Source organism: Teleopsis dalmanni, chromosome 1 (assembly GCF_002237135.1).
Source record: "Teleopsis dalmanni isolate 2A chromosome 1, ASM223713v2, whole genome shotgun sequence".
Classification (NCBI taxonomy): Eukaryota; Metazoa; Arthropoda; class Insecta; order Diptera; family Diopsidae; genus Teleopsis; species Teleopsis dalmanni.
The window spans coordinates 178,101,257-178,113,922 of record NC_051846.1 but is presented as its reverse complement, the minus strand read 5'-3'; the positions used below and the strand labels follow the sequence as shown (position 1 = coordinate 178,113,922).

At 29.7% G+C, this 12,666-nt stretch overlaps 1 protein-coding gene across 1 annotated transcript; it reads right to left on the bottom strand.

Moving 5' to 3' along the window:
* Positions 1–4,995: 4,995 nt before the first annotated feature.
* LOC119670411 (2-succinylbenzoate--CoA ligase-like) lies at positions 4,996–11,762 on the bottom strand. Its single transcript, XM_038080659.1, has 4 exons — positions 11,719–11,762; positions 6,619–6,991; positions 5,564–6,552; positions 4,996–5,464 (listed from the first exon to the last, which is right to left on the bottom strand). Exons 2-4 carry the CDS (start codon positions 6,968–6,970, stop codon positions 5,147–5,149), a joined length of 1,659 nt encoding a protein of 552 aa, XP_037936587.1. The 5' UTR covers positions 6,971–6,991; positions 11,719–11,762; the 3' UTR covers positions 4,996–5,146.
* Between the last annotated feature and the right edge of the window lie 904 nt (positions 11,763–12,666).

The window sequence follows — 12,666 nt, the reverse complement described above, 5'->3', positions numbered from 1 at the left end:
AAATTCTGTTGAACTGTTAATGAATCCACAAATCTTTGTTAATTTATAGGTATCTTTATTTATGACTTACAAGATTTCGAGATTAAGTTTACATATCGTGACTACGTCAGTTTTAGGAGCGCAGTGCGTTATTAAGTTTATTCTGATTATTGTTAGAAGATAAGATGTTCGGTTTGATTTTAGAAATTTTTAACGAATACCGAAAGAGAAGTTCTTAGAATTTATTGACCCTATTGGTTGTATATAATATTGAGTGTCTATATAATTTAATACTGAAATTTAGAACCCCCATTTGACTGCATTGGCACTGGATATTGAGTGTATCTGTTCAAATTTACGCAAAATATAGATTGTACTATTTTCAGTTAAGAAACAACGCTCTGAAAATGATTTTAAGTATCACAATTAAGTGTTTATAGTATCAATAAAATGGGACACACTTATTTGTATTTTAAACAGAATTATTCCGCTGTAAGTAAATCTGGTGGTTTTATATGACAATAGTACCTTTTATAATCTTTTATTACTTAAGTTTTAATTAATGAGATTACTCAGATTTCATTTTCTTTTCATTACTAGTTTTTTCTGAGAAATAAGGTCTAATTAAAAAACGTGGTTTTTTCCCAAGCAGTTAGTAACAATACGAAATCTCTTATCGATACTAAAATGTGCAGCGAAAGTGCAGTACTTGGAAATTTCCAAAAACTTTAAGACTTTTAAAATTTTTATTCGCGGTGGGTAAAAAGTTTTAAAAGCGATTTTGAGAACCTCAGTAATCAAAACCATATAGAGAAATAGTAAGTTTAACACAAATAAATCGAAATTTATCTTAGTAAAGCAAGACGAATATTTATGGATAGTTGAGCAGGTAGACAATTTGAAGAAGGTAATTGAGTATAAATGGTAGAATCGGGTTTTGAAAACTACGGTTATAAAGAAGGGTGGTATATAGGGTATAAATGTCAGAAGGAACTTGTTATATAGATGGTTAATATATCACCGGTCTTTCTTTTTCATTCAGTTAGAATAGTGGTTTTAGAAAATTTTATCATGAAATGTTAAAATATATATGTCCGCAGAAAAAGCATAGTCTGTAGAATAAGTCTGTAGAAGTATAGAAATGCTGAGTTTTTCCTCATAATATGATAATAATTTATTTAAGTTTTAAAAAATGTTTTTAAAAAATATACGATTAGAAGTGTAGACTTCAGATTGTAATACTGATTTAAATTCATGCCAGTTTTTTATTTATAAAAATTTTGGCACAAAAATATCAATAAAGTCATTTCATTCTATTTTAATAATCAATATGGTATTGGCCTACCACAAATGTCTTTCAATTAAATTGAAGTTCAGAGCAATATTTTAAAACTAGGCTAAAATTGACATAATACATTCTCGGATTTTATAATGAGAAACAGTTGTAATTGCTAGCAATAGATGTACTGAAATCTTTCAAGAATTTATTGACTCCTACAAGAACCAGTGTTTAAGCAGACCGATCTTATAATATGTGTCTGCAATTGGATTGTTTAAGGACTGATCCGATAATTTTTTGCTATCTCTTTACCATGTGTTGGGTATTCCCTCTTTTAGCCTTGTAAGTCTTCTAGCTCCTAATGCATAGTAATATATTTCGTATAGAATACATTACATCCTTTCAATGAATTTTTGGTGTTGAATTTAATCCTTTAGGAAATATGTATGCCACCGTTTTATTGTACTATATATCAGCTTTTATTTCAAATATTTCACTGACGTCATTGGTGTTTAAATAATAAAGATTATTTGTTACTTTGTTAACAATTTTTATTGTAGTTTTATAGAATTTTTATTGTTTTCTCATTCTATTACTTATTTACTTTAAGATTATTGTGAAATAAAGATGCCATGCAGTTTTGCGGTGTTTTTAAACAATAATAAATTATTGTTTTATGACAACTACTACATTGTTAAGAAAGTAATCAAGAAAGTGATAGTTTATAACGAGCAATCAGATGAATAAGTGATTAATGGCATGCTTTTGTCTCGTGGTTTATTATTCATTCATCAAAAGAAAAAAAAAGTATTTGTTATAAGAGACTCAGACTCTTTTGCAAGAGATTCAGAAGTCTAAAGCAAAATATGTTGCAGATTTTGGCAACCCTAAAATTTCGGCTTGACGCAGCATGTCTTCTCAGGCGCCTCTGTGGCGTACGTGCCTCCTTCATTTTACTACATCAAATCCGGCAAGTGCTTCCTCAATTCGAGCACTCCACTGGAGATACGATCTACCTTTACGTCGTCTATCTCCAACTACTACTTCTAATACCATTTTCATTGACGCATCTTCATCCATTCTCACGATATGACCAAGCTAGTGCGAAATTGACCTGGCACGATTGAAAAATCAAATAAGAGAATTTGTCATAATTTAAATCAATCAAAATAATACTCATATAAAAAAAATAGAAATTCAAAATGTTTTAGAAAGTATCGCCAGGTGGTGTTTTGTCAGAATTATCATGAAGCCGTCACCTTCACACGTTAGTTGACACTTCGGTCATTAATTTTCTCTCCAAGTTTCATTGGTATTTTATAAATATTTTGAACTGAATAAATAAAATTTAATAGATATGGTCCAGTTCATAAAAAAGTTTTTATTTATAGAATATTAACCAAGAAATATCGTGATATTTCAGGTAATTGCCAAACTAGAAAGGTAGTACTAAGTACAAGAGACATGATCACTCAATAAGCAAAGTTCACTTTCCTTATCTTCTCTAGAAGATATATTTCTCTGTAGTTTAGAAAGAGATTTGACTTGTAGTCTTATTCACTGAGACTCCCTAGTTTTGATCAGGATCTAAAGTAAAATACTAGGCTAGAAGACTATTACCCCTAAGGTATAACCGTGTGATACTAGGAAGTGATTATCAAGGCACATTTTAATTTTCTTTCGAAGAGTTGACTGTTGCTTGATCGAAACTTATATAAAATATTCGTTACAAAGTATCAATATTCTGCTCCGTATAGAGTTTGAAAATTTCTTGACTTTTGTTTTATATATTTAAATATAGTAACGACTTTAATGCAGACAAGCTTGAAATGCAATATATACTGGATAGATATTGTATCGAAAATTAACAACAATTTTGGAGTATCGTAAACCAAAAACACCAAAATGAAAAAGACCACTGATGATGGTTGTTTGATAATAGTTTATCTTGTCAGTCAAAATTTCAATTAATCAAAAACAAAAAAAAAATTTTGTTAAACTCTTTTTATTAAATATAGTTACATCTACTATAAATTTTTGACATGAGACTCTAGAACTAGTAATAAATCGGGCATAGAAGGGTTAACAATTTTTTAAAGTTTTTTTTAAGTTAAGCCAAACTATTCTCGTATAACTATTGTGTCATAAATATATTTGTATGATGTATATATAAAACATGTTGGCTATTTATGCGAATAGTATCTGCCTATAGGTGACATTGGGCATCAAGGGGTTAAGAATTGTATGCGATGATACTTTTTTTAAGTTGAGTACCGAACTTTCTAGATTTTTTTTGCGTATTTTATGAATAATAATTTCAATTAATGGGAAAAATATTTATGCTATTTAAGATAAAATTCTATGCCCAAATGAAAGCTGTCAAGTCTATTTTTATTTAAAAAAAAATATTATTGGTAATGAAATATAACTTGACCTATGCTCACTCGTCAATCGGCAGAATTATTTAATTTTTAGTAATGAAAATTAAGCAGTAATTAAATGGTATTGTTTTTATCTATTAAAATTTATTGTCGATACTTTACTTTTAAGAATTCTGTTTGTGATGTTATCATCATACAAAATACTGCGAATTATATATATTGGAAAAGTTTATTATCAATTTTTATGAACGAATAAAGAATAATTGTTTTTGTAATAGAATATATATAAATTAATACTAATTATTTTATAAAGATTTTGAATTATATGAGTCTTTTCGCATAAATTTTTATAATTGTTATTGACCCATTATAGTTCCTAAATCGATTAGAATAAAATAACAGATTACTATAAATAAGCATTTATGATGAAGAAAAAACTGCAAATGGCTATGCCTATATTTAAATAAAGCGTTTTTGAGATATTGTGGGCTTTTGGGTAGAAGATTTCTCGAAAATCAATTTTTTAGGTCTACCTGAAACTGGCACTCTGTATTTGAGTAATACTGAAAATACATCCCTACTCCATATAATGTTTTTCGTTTCGTGGGTAATGGAAATTGAGGAGTTGAGTGAATACTAACCGGACTTGATATACGAGACTGGAGAAGGCGCGCACGCTGCATAGGGTCCTGGAGAGACATGGTATGTCACGCTGAAATTCGGTAACGGGTTGTTATGGCTAAATTAGTCAGTAACTTTGGAGAATGGGAATGTTTTCCGTATTATTGCTGAATAATTCCGAAAAACTCTGCTTATATTATAAACTAATAAAGTAGTAAATGCCGAAAGAAATGCCTAAATCCTAGAAATAAATATAATCGACTATCAAAATATCTTATATAAGTTTATAGTAAAAGTTTGGTGAGTTATTATTAAATAATTGGAAGTAATAGTAGATATTTTGTTTTCTCAAATCATTATCAATAGTTTAATAAATTTTTTGGTAAACTTAAAATGTCCACTGACTGATTAGCACCTAACGAAATTTAAGCTGAATAAATTTTAGATTTTGTAATAATAAAAGTATATTATTCATACAATATATTTAATCAGGTATCGATGAAGCAATATGTATCATTTTAACTTATCGTATTTATTTTCTTATCTAATAGTTAAATAAATAATCTATATGCAATAATCGCTGACACATGACAATTGCGTCTGGGTTAAATATTTCTTAAGAGATTTTCTTATCCAAGTAAACAACGATTTTTCAAAATCTTTGGAACACCAGACATTTTAATTTATTTTTATTAGTTGAAGATTAAATCTTATGAATTTTAAAATTAATAAGGGTTTATCATTTAAATGTTGTGTAGGTAATACAGATCATGAATATATCTTTCTACTTATACAACGTGTTATTTTCCAATATTTGCCTATATCTTTTTTGAATATCTAAAACGATTTACACATGATTTGTAACATTTAATTAAAATATCTACATTTATAAAGTCATTTTCTGGGCTTGTTGTCTTAGAGTAACGCGATTTACTTTGCCAGCTGAAGTCAATGGCATAGTATCAATAAAGTGGATGTGACGTATGACATCCAGTTGAGCAGTGGAAAGTGATGATTCTAACAAATAACCAATTTTCGAACGTATTTCTTGCTTTCGTTCATCTTCTTTAAAATTGTCCTTTAATGCAACAAATATTGCACCGACATCATAAGCGTCCTCTGGAGATTTTTTGTAACCAACCAAACGAGCGCTTGTTACTTCAGGCAAGTCGGCTACTAACGATTCAATCGGATTTGGTATTAACTGTAAGTGTTAAAAAATAATATGATAAATAATTATTAAGTAATTCAGAAGTATTGCTAATTATTTAAACAAAACCTATAAAAACAGTTAAATACTCACTATTCCATTTTGTGCTCTCACTAAGTCCTTATAACGTGACTCTACATGTAAATTATGTTTTTCATCCATAAATCCAAAATCACCAGTCAGAAAAAATCCATCATCAAAATAGTACTTCGAGTTATCCATTTTTAAATAACCCTTAAAAGGCACTGGAGCTTTTATACACAGCTGGCCGCGTATATTAGGCCCCACAGGCTGTAGATTGTCATCTAAAACTTTCATTTGTAAGCCAGGTAATAGTGGACCGCCATTTATATGTTCATCATTCGAGATACAGCTAGAAACCTCAGTCATGCCATAACAACGATAGATTATGCTATTTCGTGCTTTTTGTCTAGCCAAATCTATGAGTGCCTGTGAAGGTGGTTCTCCACCTAAATGCACAATACGTAATGAGTCCAAGGCATGTATATCTTTGTCAGAAATTGCGCGTAAAATTTCAGTAAAGATAACAGGTGTTGAAAAAAAATGTGTAACACCACCTTTCTGTATAATTTCACGACCATAAGCACCACTTGGTAAACCGCTAGCACAAACGCGTTTAAGACCCAACAAAATAGATTGTAGCATAAAATCTACTTGACTAATCCAACGAATTGGACTAAAAGAAAATAATATCGAATCAGCTTGCAAATCAGCACGATTGTCAGCTTGACACCACCAAGTTTTGAAACCATTTATGAGCAGTGCATGACTTATATCAACCGCTTTTGGTATACCAGTTGAACCCGAAGTAAATACCAATGAAGCTGTTGCTTTTGTTGAATCTCCCAAGTTGACGGTCTTAAATTTTTCCAATAAAGTTGGTCCAACATCTATTAATAGTTCAGTAGTTACATTAGGTGCAGCTTGACTATCAATAGAGAGTAAGTATTTTAAAAATAATAATGGACTGCGATTAAGTGAGTCTCTAATATCAGTTTCGTAAACATCTTCGAAAAGTATAACTTTAGGATCGACAATGCTGAGTGCATAATCAATATGTTCTGAAAGATTACATTAAATATATACATTGTATATGATGATCTTATTTTTGAAATTTAATTCCATACCTTGTTCAAATTTTGTTTCAAAATAATTAACTACTGCACCGATTAAATAACAACCAAATGCTAAAGCAGATATTTTTGGATTATTCATCGAATAGAGTACCACCACATCGCCTTTCTCGACACCCAATCTTTGTAGATTTATTGCTATTTTTACTGCATCAGAGTAAATTTCTCCAGCTGTCCTCTCAATACCAGTATCGTAGAAGTATTCTAATACTTTTTCTTCATCCAATGTGGACATAGTTTTTAGAAATATTTCTCCTAGTGTTTGCTTTACATAATCACCAAAAGCATAATTATTCGATTTCCATATTTTATTTTCCGAATCGTACACCATAGTTTGCGGTTTCATTTTGTTAATATGCGAGTTATTCTGAATAATAAAAAATATAAATTTTTTTTTATTGAAAATTCAACTACTCCCTAACCTATGAGTCTTCTTGAGCAACTGAATTCGATTCGTTTCGTTTCTTCTAAACTACTAAAGTACTTCGCTTAAATTGTATTTAACTAACCAATTTACCTGCTATCTCACTTTGTCGGCAGTGATGAATTTTTTGTGGTGCTATTTTGCAATGTTTAGCTAATTGCTGTGTTAATATTATAATTATAAATTTATTTATTTTTGCTGGGCTTATAGACGTTTATTTTTAATTTAATTAAAAATAAAATTTAAAAAAATTTTAATATATGTATTAGTTAATAATTTTCTAAATTAAATAAATTTAATAATATTAAAGAATTAGTTTAATTTGATTTTCAATTGATGATATAAACGAGGCAAAGCCCGGTAAACGTAAATTATGTATAAATTGTAATCGAAAATAACTTTATATTATTAATACAGATTCTTTTTTGAAATATTGTACTTAATTATTTCTGCAAATATTTAATAAATCGGTATAGGGAAATTAGTTAAAAGTGCAATTTCTATTAGAGATAGTATTGCTTACCAGAGCTACTTAATAAAAAGAGATGTGAATGCTTCAACTCATAAAGAAAACTAATATATAATTGCATGATCTTATATATAATTGATGAATAAAATGAATAACTTTAAGTTGTTTAAGATAATTCGGTTTCGTCTGCCAAATGCTTTAGCCTAATGACAGGCTGCTCGAACTAAACAATCTGTTTAAATAACTGATAAGTATCAGCTAAATCAGAATATTGAGAGGTATGTGGAGACTTCTGATAGATAAGTTCTTCACCAATTCCTAACAGGTGGTTTTAATAAATTCAAATCTCGCATTGTGGCCTTAAATACTTTCCACCTTAAATTGTATATGGTGACTCTAAAAACCGAGTTCAGTAGTTATAACAGTCATAACTTTACTCTCAAAATTTACTTAAATGTGAGTTAATACAGCAAAGCTAATGATAAGTTTGAAACAAGTTAACTAGTTATATCGGCAATCAAAGGAGACACTTAGGCTTATTTGCCCATGAGGACTATCTCTGTAACTAAACTATAGTACCTCTTTATTATTCTTCAAGTGCCACCCTTTGCACAGTATAGAATGTCTCTATTAAAAAAAAACACAATTTCATTCTTTTATTATTATTCATATTAACAAGACGAACTAATGGAAGTAGATAGTCCACACTTCGAACTAATGGAAGTTTAGGTCCACACAGTGGTTAAAGTGTAGATGTAGCTGACAATTAACTCCGAACAAACTATTGTGCAACACAGTATGATGTCACATAAAGATTAATAAACAAATGAATCGATCGGAAGTTTTATTATTGATGTTTTAAAAACGTTAAAACTGTATAAAGTTTATATATAACACATAGAGTGATATTGTTATTGCTGACAGTAGAGTAATTTGACTTGTGAAATCTCACAGTTGATTAAGATTTTATTAGTTGACATATGTGACATATATTGCCTATTGCCTTAAATTTAATTTGACTCACATACAGCTGTTTATAGCGATAAGATACTTTTATTATTATTTTTTTTTTATTATTGAGTAGATTTTATTACAACCATTAATATCACATGTTTAAAATATACTAATTATTATTTTAAATTATTTAAATAACTATTATATTGTAGAATGACTAACACAAAATTACCATAAATGACAAACTAATAGTTTGTAAAATTTCTTAAATAAAATCTTAATGCAACGTTTTTCTAAAAGATATTTACACAAGTATATATATATACAAATTGATTTTTATGGTGCAAAGTTTGAAAAAAAATATACTAATAAAAATTATTTTAGTTTTCACCGAAAAAAGTTTATTTCTTTAATTTAAAATTATCATTTGATGGAAAATTACCACTAGAATTCTTAAGTTTTTTGTTTACAAAAATAAATAACTTTGTTTATTAAATTTTATTTACAGTTCTAGTTTTTTGCAAATTCACTGTTCTACTTCTCACTACAGACTGCCGTTATTAATCTTTTATTTTCGTATCTTAAGCCCATTACACAATTGAGTCTTACTTCATTGTGATTATGAACTGTGACGTTATTGGCAGTTCAACACAGGCTTGATCAGCAAAACTTATTATAAACAAAAAATATAATAAAAAATAACACTGACATTATAATGCCTATGACTAGAATATACAAAAGTATTACTAAGACTACAAACGCAATAACAATAATATTTTCCAGACAGATATCTATCTGTCTATATATCTATATGTTTATCTTATCGTTGCGTTATCGAATTTTTAGAAAATTGTTAGTTTAACTATGTATGTTTTTACACTCTTTACTCTCTGTACTTTTCTATACTCAAATTTTTTCTAACATTCACATTATTGTAATTATTGTGTATATTAAGTTAGTCAATATGTGTGTAATGCACTGATATCGGAAACCTATTATTTACATACGAGTATTATTGATAAGAATGACAAGTGAAATTTTATTTAACGGAAACTGTTTGACGCTCTGTACGTCTGACCGCTTGTTCACTAAAATGAGAACTATAGTTATCTCTTAGTTTATGAGCTCATCAAACTGAGCTATTTACATGATTTATTGTATATGTAAATGCAGGGTGATCAAATCAATACTATATATATTTTAAAAGTCATTGCGGACGTTTTTATTTCATTTGATTTTCACCAAAACTGACATTTGTCTAGTGTACAGTTTTTTAAATCATTTTAAACGAATATGCAATTGAACATTTTAAAGATTATAGCGCATATTTGTATAATTGAGTAGTATTTATGAGTGCATAATATATATTAAGGCCTTGCGGCAAAAAATCGTACCGTGCGCTTACGTAGTTTTTCTGTAAGTCAGCATCGGCACATATTATGGTCACCTACTTGCGTGTACGCACCTTTTTTGACCGCAAATGCTTAATTCCATCAGACCTGACATTTAACTCAATAATGACTAAAACCGGTTTCCGACCTAAAAACTATTCCGTTATTATAGGAGCACCTTTTCTTTTTTCGCTTCGCATACCTATCTATAGATTCTTACTATCGCTGGATACATAGTATATATTATATACTCTTATATAACATTAATGACTAAAGCCAACCGGTTTCCGGCCATATACAGTTTCGAGTTTATTTAGGAAGACAGTCTTTTTCCGCTTTGCCTACGTATTTACAGACTCTTTACTATCATTGGTGATTTACACTTATTCAACATAAAGTACTGAAACAAACTGATTTTCGACGGAAAAAGTTTCCACTGAATTTAGTAGGTATAGATTCTTTACAATCGCTGGCGATTTTCTGTTATATAAAGTTCTTTAACAGTACTTCTTTATACAGATCTAATTTGTGTTTTCGTACCTATATTACAATTAAGCTTTACGGAGTATTGAAATTTTCAGTTTTAAATAATATTATCTTGAGTAGAATTTAAGACCGTATTGAAATCTCATAGCTTTATAAAATATCATTATTTTGCTACCATATTTTGAAAATGAAACCAAAAGCCATTTTTTTAGAACCCAGGGTACAACAGTTTTAAGAATTACACATTTGATCAGATCCCAAGACACTCGGGTGTGTAGATATAAAAGGAACTCAGCATAAACAAAAAAGTTAAGATCCGGTCAAAAATATTCACACATTTGCTGTGTCAAAAGATCATTAAAGATATCCTGTTATCTCGTCACTAAAGTGGCCATTGTTCATACTTCCTTCCATTATCTTCTCGAAGTTTGCACATGCGCTATAAGATCTTTCCAATGATCTTATGGATATTTCCAAAAACAGCATTGAAGGTATTCGTCACTGCTGTAAGCAGGGTTTGAATGATAATTAATAGTTTTCATTTATTTTGTAACATTATCTGTTATCTTGAGGCTTAAAAATAATGCAACTTCTGCTTCATGCTCTGTTCGGTTGAGGTTCAATAGATTTTGCACAGTTTTTGCACAGTTTTTGCTTGGAATATATCTCTATTTGCTATATCTGCTACCAAACTGGTGTGAGTGTTTTGCAACTACCGTTAGTGTAATTTTATCTGCGAAACCTGCTTTTTATACTCTTTCTGGTTATTTTAGACTCAGTGTGCCGTATCGTTATATTCGTACATAATAATGCACAATATTGGGTCCAGCACTAAGCCGTATGGGATCGGTGATATAATTCGGTACTTTCTTTTATCTCTGCTCGCTATGAAGAGGAGAACTCCATGATTTATTTTTTTTTTCAGCTTTGAAGCATTTTTTAACAAAAATTAGAATATTGAAGTCAATTGATCTGAAATCAATAACACTAAAGATGGTCTACAAAGTGAACAAAAATATCTGTTAAACAAAAATATATAGATAACAACGGTGAAATTTTTATTTATATTTCATATAAGTTATTATATAAAAATATAAATCCTAAAGCCCGGCGAAATTTAAACATTTAAAATAATAATAAATAATATATATAATATAAAAAATATAATATTATTATTAACTTGAATTTAATATTATTTATTATTATTATTTATTATTATTATTTATTAGTCGATGTATATATCGATATATATTTATCGACTGTTTGTGAATAATATATATATCTTATATTTTGGTGAATTAATTTATATTCTTAAATGCAGTAACAACAATTGCTATATTTTTGTGTTTGTTAGATATACACAAACTTACTCGTATATAAAGACAATAACCATTGTTATGCGTCACATTTGCCATACGAAACTAATTGAGTTATGGAACTAATCAACGTTTCAATAATTTTGTATAAAACTGCCTTCATGGATGTGGGCGAAATTGAATGTATGGGAGAAAAAAAGACTAACCCTCACATCAACGTCGGAGTGTTAAGTTAAAGCACACAGCAGATTAAGCAGAAGTGCATTAAGTCTGTATCTTTTTATCTAGCAGAATCCGCAGACATGCAATGAGCCAACCACGGATTCACTGTCCAACGTCATTAGCACCGACGCAAACATTACTTGCCATGTACGAGTAACGCGGCTGCCAACACTTTGCGGTCGTTTAATTTACAAAATTATGACGAATGGCATATAAATGACCCCTTTTAAATGGAACATAATTTTTAACAAGGCATGGAACAGGCATGGGCTCTGGGTATGAGTACTCACTTTTCGTGAGCACAAAAATCGCAACGAAGGGAAAATAATGTACACATTTCAAATTTTTTGTGTAGCAATTTTCGTGTATTTACACAAATTGATGAGAATGTTTCAATTAATCCCAACGTGCTGTGTTAATGTTCCAAATTGTTATTCTAAACAAATACGCATTTTGTACTTACACGTACCCATTCATCCCAGACTCCTTAATGGCTGCAGTACCGTTGGTGGGATTGAGGGCTGATTAACCATAGCCCACTAACGACATGAAAAGTCAACACAATGTTGCATTAATTTCTAACCGGATTTCGGAACTGTTGCAACACTCTGCGCGCTGCTTGTTAAAGGAAGAAAATTGTTGCCACATAATTTTAAATATATGCGCTAGTGCTCTACGGGTAGCTATGGTGCGAGTATTTGGTATGAGGCACTGTGATTCTTGGGTCAACTTTGAAAATTCGTTATAATTTTGTGTCCTGACAATGCGTCGATTGCGTTT